This window comes from Eublepharis macularius, chromosome 13 (assembly GCF_028583425.1).
Source record: "Eublepharis macularius isolate TG4126 chromosome 13, MPM_Emac_v1.0, whole genome shotgun sequence".
Taxonomy (NCBI): Eukaryota; Metazoa; Chordata; class Lepidosauria; order Squamata; family Eublepharidae; genus Eublepharis; species Eublepharis macularius.
Genome location: NC_072802.1, coordinates 20,222,056 through 20,244,119, shown reverse-complemented (window position 1 = coordinate 20,244,119; position 22,064 = coordinate 20,222,056). Strand labels below are relative to the sequence as shown.

The window sequence follows — 22,064 nt, the reverse complement described above, 5'->3', positions numbered from 1 at the left end:
GAAAAATATCAGAAGAGCCAAGGAACTAAGTTTGGCCAGGTAAAAATAAGGTTCACTCTAAACATTGCTTTCCTTCATGAGTTGGCCACAGAGCAAACCTGGGCTCACATAGACACACAGCAGCTATGGGGAATGGCATGCATTAATAAAAGAGAGCTCAAATGTGCCTGTGGCCAAGGAAGTAACATTTAGAGCGACTTTAGCTAGAGCAGAACTTTTCAAACTGCATTCCCAGGAACTCTGTAGTTCCTTTGAAGTTTACCTAGCAGTTCCTCAATTTGAAAAAAGAAATAAGAATGGACAGAGTACTTTAAAAAGCTGGAATGTTTTTAAAAAGAGTTCCTCAGTAAATAAATTGATGTGCAAAGGTTTCCTTGAGTGTGGGTTGCCTGAAAATTATTGTGTAGGAGTGCAGATCTAGACATAGCTCTTTGCCATATTTTCCTATTATGTTGGATATTAAAGGTCTGTAACCCCCTGGCTTCAGTCTGACCTAAACCCCAGAACTTCCTAGTATTGCTTGCAAAAAGGCTCACAGGATGCTGAAAGTTTTTGTCAAACCCACAGTCTGTTGCCTGTAATGATCAAAGTGTAGTCTGAGAAATGGTTTGTTCTGGCTTCCAGGAGCACTGTTATCCTGGCTACAGACTGTGAAATTGCTGCTTGAGAAACTGAGACATTTCAGAGGAAACCACTGCAGTTTAAAAGCTGCTGCTGATGGGACTCATTAGGTGTCATGTCTGCACCCATCCATGTCATTTACGTTTCTCTGCTCTAATATATTGATCTCATATATTGCTCATATGATTGTGCTTTGTTCTGTAGTCGCATAATCAAGTACCAATGTTAACCTGCTTGAAAACAAAAGTGCCTTACTCCCAGAACTAGCAACTGTTATCTCTGAAAGTATGCTCAATGACCTTGCAGCTGTACTGTAACTCTTCACAGGGGAAAGAGGGAGTTTTGATTCCTTGTAATCTTCTGCCTTTCTCTGCCCAGATAAAGCTATTGTGCTCTCATGGAACTTTTTAGGATTTCCGCGCCTATATGCTAATTACTGGAGATGGGCACGAACCGGAAAAAACCAACCCATGTGGTTCTTGGTTCGTCAAATTTCACGAACTATGAACCATGAGCTTTCACGAACCTCCCCCTGGTTCGCGAACTGGTTTGTTTGGTTCGTGAAAATGGCACATCCAGGTCAGAAAATCATCACCTCCGGGTCAGCAGAAGTTCACTTCCAGGTCAGCAGAAGGTCTGCAGGAAGTCCATCCCCTGTTGCCTAGAAAACTGATTGATTGGCACCAGGCTGTCTGCAATAATGAACCAAAAAAACGAACCAAATGAACCAGCCTAAAGTTCGTGGTGGTTCATCAGAAATGGGATCCATCTCTACTAACTACTCAAAGGGAGGGGAGAATAGTACTCCTTATATCAAAGTGCATATGCTTGTATACTACTCATTCCTGCCAACCTATCCCATTTATGGATGTACCCATGAACTTAATGGATCTCTGAATAAAGACCTTTTCAACCAATGCACTGGAGTGCTTGCTTTGAGGAGATCTATCTGCCATAGACTGCCGTCCCTAGAACTGACATTAGGGCTGTTAGGAAAGATGCTTCTCCATTTTTGAACATTGACTTTGCTTACAATGGGTTGGATCAACAGGGGATGTGTATATTTCTCGCTAAGAGTCTATTCATCAGTCACTGGCATTTGCTGGTAAATGTTCTCTGAACTGATGGTTTCATGAAAGCTGACATGTGTAATGTTAATAGGCAACCTGAAAACTGACCCACATACTCCAAACCAGGATCAACTGGCATCAAGAATGCTGGCATCAAGAAAACTGCGCAATGTCCTTCTCAGTCATATAATCATCTGAACAAACCCAACCAAGTTTATTTGCCCTATCTAGAATTTCTGGGTTGGATCCTGTGCACTGTTGACATAAATTGCTGGAGGAAACTAATTTTTCCTGCCTTCCTCTTACCCCCAAAGCATCTTGTAAATACCCAAAGGGCAATGTTGGGGACTGAGGGACACACATGGGAGGCAGAGAGTGGTAAATTCACCCACTTCCCCTTCCTCAAGGCAATATCTGTGTTGCAAAGCTTTTTTCTATATGTGTCCCCCATCCCTCAGCATCACCTTTTCAACACACAGGAGGCTGCTGGGAAAATTGGACGGTGGAAAAAATATCCACCCCTGCCAGTGCCTTATGCTGGTGTATTGGTAGGATCCAGTGCTGTGTGCCTCAGTATAAATTCATTGTCAAAGAGTAAACCTTGTGGCTGCACTGGACAGTTTTAAGGACTCTAGACTGCACGAACGTACCCCTATTCTTTCCCCAGAGCCCTCTCTACAACATAATGTTGGATTTGCTTGGATATGACAATAATTACAGCTTGCCTTACGGATTTCACTTGTTATTCATGAAGCAGATCCATGGATGATGCAAAACAACAGTTGCCTTCAACTAGCAGCACGTGGCAAAAAGCTGCTTTGGTAGCTGCTTAGCCCCATCCATGTATTTCCCGCTGCACTATTAATAAAATCAGCATACGGTTCATCATAAGGTTTGATACTGGCCATTACACTGCACAGGCCCTCGAAATGCTAATTGCCCCATCAGAATTTGCAAAGACAGAAGCAAATGAGATATCATTATCTTTAGCCTTTACTCAAAGTTAGCTGCAGGTCAAAGTCATCTGGACAGAGCAATCCTTTGATGGGAGCTGTCAATTGCACCTCGGGCTCATAAAAACACACAGACATCCCACTTATGGAGCTTGCATGAGCAGAATCTCAACAACTCCACTGGCATTTCATATAAGAGCTGCAGCCAGTAACGGAGCTACAGGAAAAGGGAACACATGGCCTAAAGGCCAAGAAGGCGGGAGGTTACCAACAGATAGTCCTAGGGCAAAATCTGTCTATTAAAAGATGTTAATTTGCTTGTCCCCCTGCCATGCCAATTCCATAGAAAAAGATATCAGGTGTGGATATGAGCAGTATCTGTGTCAGTAGGACTAGGTAGCACTTTGGTCCAGCAAACCCCACTCCACCAAAGTGGCCCTTCAACAGCTGATCACACAACCATGGAGGTGATAAATGTGTGTCCAAGCTATGCCATTTTAAAGTGCAGAGGGGGACCTCCCCATGAATGAATGCCCCTTCATATAGAAATTTAGCATATTAGGTACTTATCCCTGACATGATGGTTCTTTATGTGCGGGGAGTTGTTTTAACAGGACCCAAGCATTGCAGGAAGGAGGAGAAACAGGCACATGTTGCCAAGGCACAGATGTTCAAAGGGTTACCATGTGGCGTTGTCAACTCCAGGTTGGGAAATTCCTGGAGATTTTGAGGGTGGATTCTGAGGGAGGTGAGGATTATAGACAGGAGGGACTTTTGCAGGGTATAATGCCATAGATTCCACCCATCAAAGCTGCCATTTTCTCCAAGGGGCAAACCCAAGATCCTAAGAGACCCAAAACAATAATCAAATTTTGTAATTTTAATTATATAAAAAGTGCAAGTGCAAAAAATGTATCAAGCTTATAGTATAAATTCCAGAATTTCATAAATGAACAATTTCATATAATGCAATATAATAATTCCCCAATATCACTATTTCAAATGGTACAATGCCACAACTCCAGTAAGAACCAACGCTGTATAAATTATCTCTTTCTCATCATACATATCAACAGTCCATTTTAATGTCCGTTCTTTGTGTTTTCTTTTATATAGGCAGAAGCCCATCAGATGGTAACAACAATGGGGAGAAGTGTTCCAGGGGAGTTGGTTCCCACCTGGTGGAACGCTGTGTCTGCTGAGATCAGGGCCTGGCAGGACCTATTATCCTTCCACCGGGTCTGCAAGACAGAGTTGTTCTGCCAGGCACATGGCTGAGGCTGGGCCTCTGCCAGCCTGAAAAAAGGGGTGTATAAAATTCTAACCCTTCCTGTGAAGGCTGTCCCCCATCCTGTTTTTAAATTTGTATTAACAGAAATATGCTGCTGTTTTAATGTAGCTGAATTTTTTATTGTGTTTTAATAGGTTGTTATCCGCCCTGAGCCTGCCTCCGGGGAGGACGGAATAGAAATTTGAAATAAATAAAATAAAATAGAGTGTCCCCAACAATACACTGAGGTCACTTCCAGGGGCACAGGGAGCGACAACAGTGCGAGTGATGTCATCACTAGACATGGGCACAAACAGCATTACGGACAGCCTAATCTGCTGTTCTTGAACAAGCTGTTCGTGAGGCCCCATCCTAAATGAACAGGTGGTTGTTGCAAGTTTCGTTCGTTGCCTTTGGCAGCCGTTCATCAAGCCAGACAGTCTGGGACCTGTAATCTATCCCCTTGGCAACCAGAGGCAGGGACAGAACTCTGTCTGAACTCCTTCTGGCTTTCCTTCTGGCTTTAACCCTTCAAAGTACTTCCAGCAGAGAGTCCCATTTTTGCCACTGTGAAGAGAAAATGACAGCCAATGGGGAGACCCGTGGATTGTGCAAGCTCTCTGAAACTTGGGAGGTCTTCAGAGACAGTGAGGACTATGTCCCCTGCAGATTTGGTGGGTATTGGACATTGGGAAGGTCAGTTTGTGGGGTGTTTAAAGGGCCCTACCCCTTGCACATGAAGGAAAGGGCCCTTTAAACTATCAGCTGGCAGGCGGCAGGGGGAAATACCCCTGCCGCCTGCCAGCTGATAGTATAAAGGGATCTTTAAAGGGTCAGGTAAGTGGGTTTGGGGGGGGGCTAAGTTGAGGTGGGGGCTTCTGGCCCCCACAAACAACGAACATGTCCGGGAACAGTTCATGTTCATCCATGTTCGTTGTTTGTTGTTCGTGGATGGCAACAAACGACGAACAGGGTGTTTGGGGTTTTTTTTTTCCGTTCGTGCCCATGTCGAGTCATCACATTGCCAGCGAGGGCCCTTCCGCCTGGGTAAGTCTCTCACCAGTTGCCAAACATATGCTGGCAGCCCCATTTGGAGGCTGTTGCTTGCTTTCCAAGACCTTTATTAGCCACATTGAGGCTGACCCATGGGCAGGCTTGCCAGTAGGGTAGTCCCTTCACTCTCCATTGTCCTGCTTTGGGCCTCTTCCTCCATTTACCTGATTGGCACCTAGACTCTTTTCAGCCACTGCCTTTAAAGACTGACCCAATAACTGGACCTGCCTCTGGGTTGGTGGCTTTGCTTGCCATGTTAGAGCCCTAGGGGGGATCCTCTCCCCTCCCATGACAGCTGTGCATACTCTCCAGACCGATTAGATCCTGACCACACCTGCACCACTGGCTTTCTCTGGCCTCTGGGCTAGGCAGACTTCTCCAGTGACTCCACTGTGCCCAGTTTTGAGTCTTGGTGTCTGCTGCTGCACTCTCATTATGTCTTCCCTTCTTACTAGGTCCCAGATGTTCTGTGATCCAGAGGAGTTAGCTGTGTTAGTCTGTAGTAGCAAAATAGTCAAGAGTCCAGTAGCACCTTTAAGACTAACCAACTTTACTGTAGCATAAGCTTTTGAGAACCACAGTTCTCTTCGTCAGATGCATCTGTGCATCAGATGTTCTGTGGAGAGCCACTGGAATGAATGTGTAGAGAGTATGCAGGCAAGGCTTTCTCCCCAGGAACCTGTTCAGATGTTACAACTCTATGTACCAAGAGCCTACCAACTGCACATAGATCTTCCCAGTATGTGCAGTCACCGTGTTGTGGGAAGAGGGTAACATTTGTATTTACCATGTGCGTACAGGTCTGATATTTTACAAACTGGATTTTATCACTGGATTTTTCAGGATTCCTGTTCATGCATCCGAAGGCTCAGTATGCTTGGTAAATACCCAACTCGCCCTTGTTCACACAAGATGGTGAATGTGCCTATTGGGAAGATCACAGGCAGTGTATATTACCACTACTACTAATAATAAAAACAACAGCAACATTTGATTTATACACTGCCCTTCATGATGACCTAATACCCACTCAGAGCGGTTTACAAATTATGTCATTATTATCCCCACAACAAAACACCCTGTGAAGTGGATGGAGCTGACAGAGCTCTGAGAGAGCCGTGAGTCTGACCCAAGGTCACCCAGTTGGCTTCAAGTGGAGAAGTGGGGAATCAAACCTGGTTCTCCAGATTAGAGTCCTGCTGCTCTTTAACCACTACACCAAACTGGCTCTCTCTCTACCACTATGTCCTGCTGACACTCTCCAGGGACCTGTGAATGAAAAGTCAAAAAAGCACTTCCGTGATTGGGAACCCTGTAAATCCAGGCCCCTGGTTGTTTGGAGGCATGTACAATAGGCTCTGATACGTGTTTCATTGAACACAGATACGTTAAGAGGGGAGGGTGCTTCTGCAGTCCTGCCTGCCCCCCCCCCCCATGTTGATTAGAATGTCTGATACATTTACCGTATCCTGAAGAGCTAGCTCAGAATTACAAGAGTGCTCTTGGGAGCTCCAGTAGTTCTGAATTTCTACCTTTGCTTCCAAAAATATAAGTCCAGAGGAAACAGCCTATTCTCCAAAGGAGCAAAGTCTATTTTAGAGACGTTTGCTGCACAGATAGCTCATCTTAGCACTCAAATGCCTCCTTTTAACGTATTGTAAGAGACCTTCACCGAACTTCAACATTTTCTGAGATATTACATTTCCTCTTCCATGGACCAGCAGAATTTATAAGAGCTGTTCTTTTCCTTTGGTACCTACCAAAAAAAAAAGACTTCTAGAAAGAAGCTTTTGAAAAAGCCCTTTACAGATGAGACCTTTATCATTTATCCAATGATTTCTTTCTTCTTTTTCTTCTTCTTCTTTTTTTTTGGTACAAAATGAAGTCTAACAAGCTTGAGGTATAGTATGGTGGGGAGCGGGGGGAAGCATTCTGCAAGAGAAGCTGGAAAGGAGCAGACATACAGTATCTTTGAACAACTAGAACTCCTTGAACAAGTTTAACTCTTTAAAGCAATGTAGCAAAAATAACATCGGGCTCGGTTTCTGAATGAACACACTGTGGATGTCTTGAGGAGTGGAGATTTTTCATTTTCAAAATTTTCTCCAGCATCTGAGATTCAGCCTCTCAACTTCACAAACTGGTAGGAAGTCCCAAGGCAAGTGCTGTTTCCTTGTGGGGACAACATATTAGAAACATGTGCTGTTTTCCTAGAATCTTGGTAGTCACAAATAAACAGCAGAGCAATAGATGGCAAGAAGTTACCCTTGCCAGGCAGAGTGAGCCAGAAAATACAATCAGTCCTCCCCCAAAAGTACATCCTTCGCAGCTCCCCAAATCTGCTTCTTGTCACCCAGTTTGAAAGTCAAGAATGATTTTCTTTTTTGCTGGCCTGATTCACTCCAACAGCCTCTTATTTGCCGGGGATAGTCCTCATTTTCTTGTATCTGTTCCAAGTAATTCACATTCCCATTTTGCCTTTTGGGGAAATTTTGGGAGTGGCTGTTTTAAAAAAAATAAAATATTATTGTGCACATGTTCTCTCCCCTTCCATAAAACTCTGTCTGTAGTAAACATTACTGGGTGTATTTGTCTTGGAGCTAGTCTATGAAACATTGCAAATTCCATGTATTGTCGAAGGCTTTCACGGCCGGAGAACGATGGTTGTTGTGGGTTTTCCGGGCTGTATTGCCGTGGTCTTGGCATTGTAGTTCCTGACGTTTCGCCAGCAGCTGTGGCTGGCATCTTCAGAGGTGTAGCACCAAAAGACAGAGATCTCTCAGTGTCACAGTGTCACTGGGTATATCAATCTCCTCTCCTTCATTTTATTCCCACAACAACGCTGTGAAGTAGGCTAAGCTGAGTATATGTGACTGGCCCACATTCACAGTGTCACTGTGACACTGAGAGATCTCTGTCTTTTGGTGCTACACCTCTGAAGATGCCAGCCACAGCTGCTGGCGAAACGTCAGGAACTACAATGCCAAGACCACGGCAATACAGCCCGGAAAACCCACAACAACCATTGCAAATTCCATTTGAGAGATTAACAAAGGCCGTTTCCACACAGCCGGTCATTCCCATCCTTTGCCTGCTTTTTGTGTGTGTTTTGCTGAGTCACTCTGGAAATGCAGCCTCCCCAAAATGCTTACCTTGAGGTTTGGGAAGGGAGGTTAGGCACTATCATCATTGTCGCCCACCTCCCGTTCAAATGTTGTTGGGTTTTTTGCTCTGCACATGTGCAATTGCATGCTGAGAGCTTTGGGGGAAGAGCTGAGCTGTGATCGGATGATTCCTCAGAGTGCTTTAACTATTCACATGCCCAAGAACACAGAAGAAGCACTCCGTCTGCCCGCAGCAAAAGAAAAGACCAGGGAAAGTGCAGTCCCAGAAAAGGCGCTGAAAAAATAGGAGCCAAACAGCCTGTAACCATTTTGAAAATAGAGACATCTGGAGTCAAGGGGAAAATCTGCCAATGTTCAGTGAATGGGCCGTGCCTTTAAGGATGTGTGGAAATGGCCAGAGCTACACCTTACTAACCTCATTGACTTCAGTGCAATTACAAGGGTATAACTTCTTTTAGGATTATACTGTAACAGTATAATCCTTTTAAGACAGGTGGCGCAGAGTGGTAAGATGCAGTATTGCAGCCCAAGATCTGCTCACAACCTGAGTTTGATCCTGGTGGAAGCCAGGTTCAAGTAGCTGACTCAGCCTTCCCTCCTTCTGAGGTCAGTAAAATGAGTCCCCAGTTTCCTGGGGGTAAAGTGTAGATGACTGGGGAAGGCAATGGCAAACCACCCCGTAACAAAAGTCTGCCAAGAAAATGTTGTGATGCGACATCCCCCCATGGGTCAGTAATGACTCAGAGCTTGCACACCTTTACCTTTACTGTAACAGTAACTAAGCAGAGTTACACTCTTCAGTGTGCTTCAATGGGCTTAGAAGGTTGTATGTCTGGTTAGGATTGCACTGTAAAATTGTTAATTTTTTAAAGGAAAATATTTTGGTTAATTTATTAATACATCCTGGCTCAAAACTCTATAGAAGACAAGCTGTTGCAGATTAAATGAATGCAGCTGGCATATCATTTATTTCATGTAACTGAAATTATACTCTGTCTTTCCGCCTAAAAAAAAAAGAGCTTAAGGTGGCTTACCCACACAATAAGACAAGCGCAATCCCCAAAGTACACTTTAACCTGTAACTCAGAGACATTTGCCCAAACCGGCAACCAACCTATAGATAAAACAACCATACCTATCCAACAAAAGGCCTCTGAAAAACAATCGCATTGCAGTGCCTCCTAAATGCTAACCCAAAACTGCCCACCTCATCTCCTTTGCAAGACCATTCCAGAGGGATGGAGAGGCAACTATGTCTCTTGATACAATACATCTTACAGGGATGCTCAAGTGACTTACTTTCTGTGTAGTCTTATATTCAAGTGTACTCTGTCTCCCTAGCAGTGCATGTGTGTCCACCAGGGCTTTTTTTCTGGGGAAAGAGGTGGTGGAACTCAGTGGGTTGCCCTCAGAGAAAATGGTCACATGGCTGGTGGCCCCACCTCCTGATCTCCAGACAGAGGGGAGTGTAGATTGCCCTCCTCGCTGCTCAGCGGCGCGGAGAGCAATCTCAACTCCCCTCTGTCTGGAGATCAGGGGGCGGGGCCACCAGCCATGTGACCATTTTCAAGAGGTTCCGGAACTCCGTTCCCCCACGTTCCCCCTGAAAAAAAGCCCTGGTGTCCTCAATGAGAGAACAAGTGTAAGATCTTTCACTTGAACATCCCTGTGTAAGATATCTCGTGTATAGAGACTCTGAGAAGGGCTGCTGTCGGGAGGAGGCAAATCTTCCTGTCTATGAATGGACAATAACAGCTTCAGGGAAGAGTGAAGCCAGAACTTCAGAAGAGGACAATGTATAATATTCCTTGAGCAGGTTCACGAGAAGGCCCCAAAGCATTCATCAAACATGTACCTTCTAAGGGCCAAGCTACACATGACGAATGACACTTGAACAGCAAGTGTATTTCTCCCTGTTCACTTGCCCTCCACTCAATCCACTTGCCGTTCAAGTGTCATTCGTCATGTGTAGCTTGGCCCTGAGTCACAGTCTCTGTGTTCTTCATTTGGCCCCGCTGCCTGTCTTTCTTGGTGAAAAAGGTGGCGGTGGGGGGAGGGGGAGAGTTATTATTATTATTTTTTTTACAATCATCTTCCAGTCTAATTATCACTGCCATCTGGCACTTTTGTATCCTCAAGACTTGGATTTCCATGCACGGGCATAAAATACAATGTGCAGATTATAAAGTTGCTGGAGTGAGCCCAAATGAAATGGAAGAAGAGAGGCAGCACAGAACCAGCTTTCAGGATGGACACCACTGTTGTATCTTAGAGCAGCAACTGACAAATTTGTGCTGGGCATACATGAGCTGAGAGAGCGATTATTTCAATGTGCTGAACACAGAAAATCATTCAGAAACTTAAGCTTTCACAGAAAGCAGCAAGAAGGCTCGCTATTGGTGTTAGCTGGAGGGATTTATGATTCCAAACTGCTTAAAAAATAAAAACATGGACTGGAAGAGTTTAAACAATCTGGCTGTGTTCATTAAGAGGAGCTGTCGAAAGGAAAATTTCAAGAACTCCAGTAAAAATACAGATGGTCTGTAGGGCTGCCAGGTCTTTCTAGTGACTGACGTAAAGGGGGGCTGGTACTTGCCCGGACTTCTCTCTCTCGTTCATGATCCCAGCCCCACACATGATTATGTCACTTCTAGAAATGACATTATCACAAGGAGCGTGGAAGAGCATGGACACTTTCTGCCACGGATGATTCTTTTAGAATCAGCCCAAAATATAGCATGCACTCCCATGCTATCCACAATAATGTAACTTTTAGAAGTGATGTCATCGCACGTGGGGCTGTGAACAAGCACACCTATTTGCTCAGGTTGCCTGCCATTGACAGGCAATCCCCGGATGGCCTGCCTCCTCCATCAGGCAAAGGGGCAAAACTCTAGGAGTTTGCCCACCACCAGCAGACGCCTGGCAACTAGACATGGGCATGAACTAAAAAAATTTAATGAACCAGCGGTTCACGGTTCGGTGCCGATGACGATCCTGAAGTTGCAAACCGCAACAAACAGTTTCCGTTGCCAAACCGGTTTGTGGTTCGCAGTTCATGGGGTGCAGAATGGCCCCCATGACACTTAGAGAGCCCATATTCCCGGGGAGTCTTTTGCAGGCTCTCCTACAGCCATCACCCAAGTTTGGACAAGATTGCAAAAGGGATCTTGGAGTTATACCCTCTCCAATCCAAGGCCCTCAGGAAACTCCCATAAAAATCCAAGCTCAATTATACTCTCAAGTCTCTCTCCCCAAAGGCTAGCAAGTGGCAAGCAAGAGCTCTGTCCCACTCCACTACTCACTGAAAGTGAAACCCAGCCTGGGAGCCCACAGCTATTTATAAGCACAGGTCCCATTGAGCAACGCAGGAAGTCTGTGTTTGGCCATCAGAGCTGCCTATCAGGGTTTGCAGGGATGAGATTGGAGTGCCCATGGCTACAGAACACCCCCTTCCCCCTCCCTCCCCTGGGTGTCTTCTCCAAACTTGTAACCGCTTTGCAGCTCCATGGTTGGAAGGACGACCTGCCGATCAAGGTAAGCTGGGTTTCCATTTGGGTTTCCAGGGCAAAAGAAGGAGCGCAGACAGAGTTCAGGCATTCCCCCGGCTCCATTGCCAGGGGAATTGATTGCTGGCGCCTGAGTGTCTGGCTTCCTGAACCGTGGCTGAATGCACCGAACCAGGCCTCTCCTGAACGCTAGTTGGTTGGCCATGGACAATCACAAACTGCCGGATCGCGATCGCGCGATTGCCAATTTCGTGGGTTTTTGAAGTTCATAATGCGGTTCGTGCCCATCTCTACTGGCAACCCTAACATTATGCCACATTTATTTGGATTTATCATTTTCATTCTCTCTGTTTTTTTAAACCTGCTTTTCCATTCAAAGGGCACTCCAGCTGGTTTTTCGATTGCACAGCATATGAGGTGGAGCTCTTTGGGTGTGCACTGAATCAGAATCAGAAATTTTTATTGCATTTGGCCACTGGCCATTACAAGTTTACAAAACCATAAGGTGAAATAGCTAATAAAAATTTTAGAATCTAGTGGTAAACTTAGTTTAAAACAGTTTAAAAAATAAAATAAAATAGACTATCCCGATCAAAAGATCACCCCAGTCAGTGGGTGTGCACTGAAAAATAGGAACTAGCAGAGCGAGCCCTGCTTCCCTGCACTTTCACTCTTCAGTAGGGCCATCTGCCTGCCTCCACAGGTGTGGCTTTTCCCTGATATGCTTCTTGTGGCCTTGCCTTACAGGTTTGTTGGGTTGTTTCAAGCACTGATTACAAGATTATGGTAGGGCCAAACAACACATTAGGATTTTCGACCCAGCAGTTGCAAGTTCCCTGTGCCATTTTCCCAGCCAGAAATGGCCCGGGAGGAGGGGGCTGCACTTGTAGCCCATTGCCATGCATACATACAGCCCCTGGGACAGTTTCACATCAGAGAATGGCATATTGAAAAGGGTGAAGCTCCTTCTCCATGCATATTATGGACCTGATCTGCAGCGGGGCATGGGAAATGAGTTTCCAGTATAGAACTAGCAGCTGATGTGCGACTGACTGATTCAAAGAGGTCAGGGAACCCAGATGCAACCTGTTGGAAATCACAATGTGAAGTTTGGACCTTCAGAGCTTAGAGGAACAGGCTACTGTGAATGAGACAGTCTTGTGGATTTGGCCAGAAGTAGTCTGTTGTGGATGATGAGGGGGTGGGACCTATGACAAAAGGAATGGTAATGTTTCTTAACAACTGTAGATGTCTCCTTTGGCTTTGTTAGAAGCTGGCTCTGTCCAAGCATCTATCCAGGCTTGGAAGAGGTGATGCCCCCCAGGGCCGGATTGACGGGGGGCAGGGGGGTAGTCTGCCCCCGGCACTATCAAAGAGGGGGCACCGGGCACAGCTGCCAGCCCCTGGGAGCGTGCGGGCGGCTGAGCATAGGGCAGTGGGAGCCAACCCACACCATTCGCCTGCTATGAGAGCAGGGGCACGTGGCAAGCCTGCTGCCCCATCAGTGTGCCACCCATGCGGCAAGCCGGCTGCCCCCTCAGCGAGGCAGGCAAACGGCATGGGCGGCCTCCCAGCCACCTGCGCTGCTGCTGCCAGCTCCGTGGTGCACCGGGGCAGCCAGCTTGCTGTGGGGGGTGGCGTGTTCCGCAGTGCATGATGACATCACGGAAGTGACGTCATCACACAGCGACGGGAGCACACGCGGGCAAGGCCAGGCTTGGGTTGCCCTGGCCACTGGCAACCCTAGATCCAGCCCTAATGCCCCCCCAGGTGAGGAGTCTGATGTGTGAATAATACAGCCTTTCAGCTTCTGGAAAAGAGAGAGAGAAATGGGAAGATTTTGTGGGGAACTGGCTGAAGCACTGGAGGGGTGCAGAATCTCTGTCTTAAAAGAATGTTTGTATGAGGATAACCACATGATGAGTAGAGGGGCTCCTGATTTTCTGTGCAAGTAAATATTTCCTTACCATGGATTGAGAAGACACACAAATCATCACGGAGGGTGATTTCACTTACCAAAGCACAGAGCAGATCCACGGCTTCCAGAATGAGTTCTTGGTGGCCAATCCGAGTGACTCCCAACTCTTCAAGCTCTTGATGCGTAATGTGCAAAAGTTGCTCTCCATTGATCTTTTCCCTCTCAAAGTTTTTAATGTATTGTTGGAGGCAGTCATCAAGACCTGGTTTTAAAACAGCAACAATGAAGACGCGCAGTTAGAAATGCAAAAACGAGCAATGCTTTGCTGGCTTGTCGTAGCGTCAGGAGTAAGACTGCTTTCATCTCAATGCAACACAAAGGCTATATTCTTTATGAAGAGAATGCAAGAAGGAATAATAACATTTTATACCTGGTGCAAAGCTACGTATCTTTTATACTGTAACACATCTGAAATCAAGCACTATATCACAATACTTGAGATGCTGTGGAATCACTCACTCCAATTTCCTACAGCAAGATGAGATACTGAGTGTATATGGGCAACACAGACACTGGGAAATGGCATTCAATCACAATTGTGCAATGTGTGCTGCCACAAAAACACACATGTTTATTCATTCGTTCATACATATAGGTTCATGCCATTTCCTAGGCCTTTTTTTTTCCAGAATGGTAGCAAATCTGTGACTGAGCTGTGCCATTAAAAATACAACACTGAGTAACATGATTGTGTGCAGCTCTGAAAGGGTACAGCCCAGATGAAGATCTACCACTCTAGAGCCTAACTGCTCCCATATCCTGTCAAGGAGGTGTGCATTGGGAATTTCCAGTTGGAACATCGATTCTCCAGCTCATGGGAGCTGGTTCACATCATAGAATCATAGAGTTGGAAGGGGTCTTACAGACCATTGATTCCAACCCCCTGTCCAATGCAGGAACAGCCTAAAGCATCCCCGATGAATATTCATCCAGCCACTCCTTGAAGACTGCCAATGAGGGGTTACCCACCACATCCCCAGTTAGCTGATTCCACTGCTGGATTACTCTTAATATGAAGTAGTTCTTCCTAATGGCCAACCAGTACCTTCCCTCCTGTAGTTTAAACCCATTGTTTTGAGTCCTATCCTCTGTTGCCAAAGGGAATAGCTCCCTTCCTACCTTTAAGTGACAACCTTTTAAATACTTAAAGAGAACAGTTGTGTCTCCCCTCAACCTCCTCTTCGCCAAACAGAATGCTCCCAGTCAGGTCCCTCAGAGCCAGGCTACAGGTGATGCCTTACACAGGTTGGACACTTGTCAGCTTCCCTCAAGTTTTGATGGGAAATGTAGGCGTCCTGGTCTTGCAGCTTGGCTCTCCGACTGCTGTCCAATGGACTTTTCAACTATCACTTGTCCAACATTCCGCCAAGCTGCCCACATTTCCCATCAAAACTTGAGGGAAGCTGACAAGTGTCCAACCTGTGTCAGGCATCACTGCTAGTTTGGTTCTCAGTCTTTCCTCATAGGGCTTGGTCTCCAGGCCCCTGATCATCCTGGTTGCCTCCTCTGCCCCCGTTCCAATTTGTCCACATCCTTTTTGAAGTGAGCCCTCCAGAACCGCACACAATACTCCAGGCGGGGTCTGACCAACGCATTATATAGTGGGACAATGACATCCTAATGGCAGATTTTATGCTTTTGTGGATACCTCCCTAAGATTTCTTTTGCCTCTTTTGCTGCAGCATCACACCCACATTTAGCTTCCCAGGCACCCTCGCCCAAGAGCTTGTTCACACACGCTACTGCCCAGAAGTGTATCCCTCATCCGGTACGCATGCTTTGCATTTTTGTTATCCAGGTGAAGACTCTGGCACTTATCCATGTTAAATCACATCTTATTCAAATCTACCTACTTTTCCAGGGTGTTCAGATCTCATTGAATTCTATCCCGGTCTTCAAAGGTGTTTGCAACTCCTCTCAGTTTGGTGTCATTTGAAAATTTAAAGAGTAATCCCTTCACACCCTCATCCAGATCATTTATAAAAATATTGAAAAGCACTGTGCCCAGAACTGAGCCCTGTGGCACCCCACTGGACAGCTCCCTCTGATCAGACATGAGGCCATTGGCAACTACTCTTTGGATGCAGTTATCCAGCAAGTTCTGTATCTATCTAACCATCCTAGAGTCCAAACTGTGCAGATAGAGGGGGATTAAACCTTCACCCTAATGGCTTTTGTGGCTTGAAATGGACCCAGGGACTGCTATTTGCCCATTGCAGAACAATGGGTATACTGGTGGGTTGCTCATGTTTTCCCAATGGGACGAGTGAAATTATAAATAAGCTTTGTTTTTTAAATTTATTTTAAATTAAATATAGATTTATTCATTAAAAGGAAAGTTGGATCCAAGCTTTACAGATTCCCCTCCAATTGTATACAAATAATATTTGTATTTCTACAGAGGATCACTGAGAGGAACTACAGTTAAGAATTGCTGATAATATTAGGCACCACAATGAAATTTCTAGGTGCCATGGCAACCAGGTGTCTGGGATTCATTGAGACCTGGTGTTTGATATAAAAAGTTGGAGTAGTGTAAGGAAGACCAAGGTTCAGATCTCAATACTGAAAATATAACAATCGAAAAATATAAGTATTATATTATTGTTCAGAAAACACACTCCATATACAAGTGTAGCTATAGAGCTACATAGGCAAAAAACCCAGGTTACATTGCAAGCCCACAAGGAGCTTGCAATATAAAACAGACAATGGGGAAAGCAATGGAGTAGGAAAAACAGTATTAAAGGGGATGGAGAGAGAAATGTGGGCAGTAGCAGTTAGAAATACCTAAAGCAGTGACCTTGCTTCCAGGGTTTCCCCAGAAGTAACATCACATTGCACACAATGATTGTGATTTAATTTTTTCCTCTCTCACTGCCCAAAGGAGCAGCGGCAAGAAGCACAGGATGCCCTAGCTATCTCTGTGTTCAGTAGAGTTAAAGGAAGAAATTCACAATAAGCAGCCTAAATATCTTCCTCACAGGGTGCATAACTAACTTTTGGAACTCCGTGCCACAGGATGTGAGGGTAGATAATAGTTTAGATCAAGGCTTTTTTTCTGGGAGAAGAGGTGGTGGAACTCAGTGAGTTGCCCTCAGAGAAAATGGTCACATGGCTGGTGGCCCCACCCCCTGATCTCCAGACAGAGGGGAGATTAGATTGCCCTCTGCGCTGCTTGGTAGCACGGAGGGCAATCTAAACTCCCCTCTGTCTGGAGATCAGGGGGCGGGGCCACCAGCCATGTGACCATTTTCAAGAGGTTCTGGAACTCCGTTCCACTGCGTTCCAGCTGAAAAAAAGCCCTGGTTTAGACAGAGTTTTAAAAGGAGATTAGACAAGTTCATGGAGGACTGGTCCATCACTGGTTATTAGCTTTGCTCCTCAGTGGAATCTCCATTTTCAGAGGGGGTCTCTCTCAGAATTCCCACTGCTCGAGGGCAACAGCAGGAGAATTCTCTAGATTCTGTGTCCAGGCTTTAGAAGCCTTGCAGGGGTATCTGTGTGTTACAGGATGCTGGCCGAGATGAATCACCAGGCTAATCCAGCAGGGCTGTTCTTGTGTTTGCTCTGTCTTCGTTTTTGGATTACCAGAAATTGACAAATACGGATGTGATTTGTTTTTAAGATAAATTTCTGGATCTCTTTTTGACCTAATATGCTTGGCATTCATGATTTCCAAGGGCAGTGAAAAAAAAATAAGAAAGCCCAGAGGGAAAACAGTTTATTTCAATTTACTACTGAAACGGCCTTGGAGAGCATCTTCTAGAAGGGTTATGTAAAAAATAGTAAATGTGCTCTGGTCCATGTCCCTGTTTGTCTGCCTGTAAGTATGACGTTATTTTTTTCCCCTTCTTGTGCACATTTCTTTTCTGCTGTTTTAAATTCTCAGTTTATTTCACAAGGTTCTCTGTTGTGGCAAAGCACCTCTGAAAGAATGGGCCTGTTGTGCAAGCCATGTGCTTTCGGGATCAGGCGTCATTTCTATAACCACCATTTCCTTTTATGATTACTCAAGATGGGCCAGTTATTATGCTTCCCATATTGGTGGCTTTTATGGGGGAAAATAAATCCAGCTCGCCATGCAAATGAAACCATTCCTTCCTATTTTCTTCCATTATCAAAAATTATCATTACCCATTCACCCAAGAATCTATTTAAAGGCATTAAGTTCAGAAACAAGGATTGAAAGTTATGGATTTTGCAGGCTCCATCCCTACAGTACAGAAGTGCCCAAGGCTAGAGATGCACAAATATGGGTGTGTGCTGTTGTTGCAACCCCTGTGAAATTTTATAACAACAACAACATTTGATTTATATACCGCCCTTCAGGACAGTATGGTCTGAAGAACCATTTTTATCCTAGCCAATTTCTCACCAAATATCCCACTTTCATTGGTTTCTCTTATAACATTTATACAACACTGATATCAATACACAGACACACACACAAACAGATGTCAGTTTTTAACACCATTAATGAGGTCAGGAGAAAAGAACCCCAAAATCCCGCTACCCCCAGCTGCCTGAGTGTGGAAAAATAATAAACTAAAATTGTACTTTTAAGTCAACTTTTAAGTCAGAGTCATTGCAAAATTTGATAACTGAAGGCTGGTGTGAGATCACAAGTAGAAAGATGAGATGATCAGTTTAAACACAATGTTCACATTGAGGGATAAACTGAATTCTAGATGATACTACTTGCCATGAACACACCACAGCCATTACTTGCCATGAATACACCACAGCCATTACTTGCCATGAACACACCACAGCCATTACTTGCCATGAACACACCACAGCCATTACTTGCCATGAACACACCACAGCCATTACTTGCCATGAATACACCACAGCCATTACTTGCCATGAACACACCACAGCCATTACTTGCCATGAACACACCACAGCCCTTGCCATGAACACACCACAGCCATTACTTGCCATGAATACACCACTGTTTGGGGGAAAGTACAAGAAAATTTTTAGCTGCTGATCCCTCAAGAGCAGAGTAAGTCACACAAGCATCCTGGTTTGACCTCTTAAGAGCTAAGCTACAAGAGATGAATTACATGAGGGCAAGCACATGAAGGGAGTTGCAGCATTAGCGTGGAAGCTGAGTTTTAAAAGAAATTGGAAGGCTTTGTCAATTTCCCCTCTCTACAGAGCCAGGGAGATGGCTGCTCTCAGAGGGTTTTAGTTTCCTCTTTGCCTCCTAGAAGGGGAGGTGAAACTAACAGAGCCTTCTGGAGGCAAAGAGGAAATTAACAAATCCTTTGAGCAGGGATCTCCCTGGCTCTGTAGAGAGGGGAAATTGACAAAGCCTTCCAATCTCTTTTAAAACTCAGCTTCCAGGCTAACATCGCGACTCCTTTCACGTGCTTGTCCTCATGTAATTTGTCTCTTGTAGCTTAGCTCTAAGACAGTGGCCCAACAATCTTCAGTTGAGAGAAGATGAAAGGAAAATTTCTCTTGCCTGAGCCCAGAGCCCCCTGGAGACTACCTTTAGCTCTCCAATATGCAGAGATGTGATTAAAACACATTGATTATGCCTATATTTCAAGGGTCCCCACAAGGCTGTACTCTGCCAGGCCTGTGCCCACAGGAAAGTAAAAGATGCCACCTTATTTCCCATTGATGGAGAAGGTGTAAGGGAAACAATGGCTTACTTCAAACATAACAGAAAACCATAGCCTAGCAATACATGAATGAGTCTTGATGGAGTTTCTAGCTCATGCAATCCCTGCTTCCCCAGCAAGCTTTTCTGTTACTTCGCCATGTATTTAGCAGTTGTATGACCTGGCAAATTACATCTTGTGCAAATGAAGACTGCATATGGAAAACCAACCACGGTTTGCAATTCTGGTTTGCAATACAAGCACAAATCATAGGTTACTGGTTTGGATGTAGTGCTAAACTAATGTTTGCTGTAATAAACAGAAATAATGAATTTGATTAATACAGTAGAAAAGAGCAAGAGTCCAGTAGCACCTATAAGACTAACAAAATTTGTTGTAGGGTATGAGCCTTATGAGTTGTGAGTCACAACTCATTTCTTCAGATACAGAAAGGGGCAAATTCTGATTAATACAGAAAGGGGGAAATTCATGCAAGCAAACCCAAAGCCCCCCTTCCCATTGATCATTCAAGCAGCATCAAACCATGGTTTAGCTCATGCTAGTCCAATACAACTGAACGTATAACCCTTTTCAGACATTATATCCACATGTAATGGGAACCCACCAACCACACATAACCTTATACAATATGTATGGTTGCCATACCGCATGTATTTCGTACGCATATACAGCAGACCACTACGTTTTTCAGTGCTTTTGTTTGCAGGCACTGAGGCATGCATAATACACATGTTGTCCTTGTGTGCACAACATGGCAACCATGCATATTGAGGAGCATTGTGGGTAGCTCAAGCTTTCTATATGCATGGTTGTTGGTTTCCCAGTATATGAGGAGGTAATGTCTGAAGAGGTCTTATGCTAGGACTGTCAGATCCATATTGAGAAATTTCTGGAGATTTGGGGGGTGGGGCCTGTAGAGGGCACGGTTTGGGGAGGGGAGGGGTCTCAGGAGGGTATAATGCCATGTATCTGAATTGCAACCCCCTAATTTCAACCATTGACCCGCAACCTTGGCATGAAAATCAACATCTCCACAAATCACTGTTTTCTTTCTGAAAACACAGTGACTCTCTAACCTAGCCATGAAACATGAAGGCAACTGAAATGAAGAGGGACACAAACAAACCCACAGCAATTAGACGGGAAATATGAAATTTTCTCCAAGTCCTCTTGTGTGTTTGCCCTGTTCTGGGATGTATCAAACAAATATGCCATCCTCTGATAAGAACATACTGTGTAGCTGTTTGATCTAAAGACGCCTCTTTGCCAGGTACATCTATTATGGAAAAGCAAAAATCTGCTGGCTTTATGACTCACGCTGCTCTTTCGTTGCTCCCCAGGGCATGGGGTTTGGAAAACATTTTACTTAATGGTTCAAACAGTATGGCAGCTGACAGAGACAAAATGGAGAAAGTCACTGTCAGAGAATGTGGCTGTCTTCTAACCAGGGTTGGTTTTTTTTTTTTCTGGGAAAAGAGGTGGTGGAACTCAGTGGGTTGACAGCACAGGGGGCAACTCTTGGTGGGAGGTGGTGCCCCTGGCACCACATGTGCACGTGCAAAGTGCACGCATGCTCCCAAGGCCAATGACGTCACTTTGGGTCCGCTGGAACAAGGGGGGAGTTTTTAAAAGTCTAAATTGCCCTCAGCGAAAATGGCTGGTGGCCCCGCCCCCTGATCTCAAGACAGAAGAGAGTTTAGATTGCTCTCTGCGCTGCTCCAGCGGCACGGAGGGCAATCTAAACTCCCCTCTGTCTGGAGATCAGTGGGTGGGGCCACCAGCCATGTGACCATTTTCAAGAGGTTCCGGAACTCCCTTCCACCGCATTCCAGCTGAAAAAAAAGTCCTGCTTCTAACACAACAGTGCACAGCACACACGAAAGGAAGCGTGGGTGAGCTTCTCTCTCTGCGAGTCAGTTTGTGGCTGCAAACATTGCAGCCCATTTTTGCAATGAGTTGGATGGTTCCCAGTTGCACGGTCACTGGTGGCTGGAGAAAATGCAATGCAGTCAAATGAAATGAACTCCCTCCATGCTGTGCTCCTGTTCAGGTATATATTTAAATGCAAACATATTGGCTTGGCAGGACAGGTGGCTTCTTGGTATAGAGCTGGTTTTTTCCAAAAGATAAGAAAGGCTTCTTTTATGGCATTAGTAAGTGGCTTGCTTCTATGCAATGGTGCACATTATGCCCCTCCTCTGTGCCTTTTAAAGGCCTGGTTATTGAATGTCGTCAGGCATCAAAACAGTGACTTGAACCAATTGCAGGTAAAAGATCGTGCCTTGCAAAACCAGTTAATCTCAAAGGTGGGATGCTTCTTTTTTTAAAAAAAGCTTCTTTCTACTGTCCTACTTTCTACTGCTCCTCTCAAAGTTCAACCCAGGGAGGCCAAGGATAAAATTAAATTAGATTATAAACTATTTGGGACAAGCAGCTGATCTATTCTTTGTCCTCATCTCCTGCTTCAAAGTAGCTCAGGGCAGCAGACATCATTCTCCTCTCAGGTTATCCTCACAACAGCCCTGTGAAGAAGTTTGAGCTGTCAGCCTAATCGGACGTGACATTTTGCACATGCTCAGTGTTCTCTGTTACCCCTTCAAGAAAGCACCTTCCTCATGCAATAGAGAGCCAGTCGCCCTACAGCCCCTTGTTTGACACTTTGGTCACCAGACAGCAACACTCATACTCTAATTCCCCTTACCGAGCCTTGTCTACCTTTGCTCTCCTCTTCCTCACAGGACTGCAGACTAGGTAGAAATAGGTAGTGTGTCCATCATGCTTAAATCCAGAGGAGTTAGCCATGTTCATCTGTAGTTGCAAAACAGTAAAGAGTCCAGTAGCACCTT

General features: G+C 45.1%; 1 protein-coding gene across 1 annotated transcript in view; it reads right to left on the bottom strand.

Annotated features, from left to right (window-relative positions):
• The window catches only part of LOC129341262 (connector enhancer of kinase suppressor of ras 2-like), a 531,721-nt gene that overhangs the window by 314,379 nt on the left and 195,278 nt on the right, over positions 1 to 22,064 (bottom strand). The window contains exon 2 of the mRNA XM_054996377.1: positions 13,618 to 13,781. Coding sequence (XP_054852352.1) covers positions 13,618 to 13,781 — 164 coding nt within the window. The remainder of the gene's footprint in view (positions 1 to 13,617; positions 13,782 to 22,064) is intronic.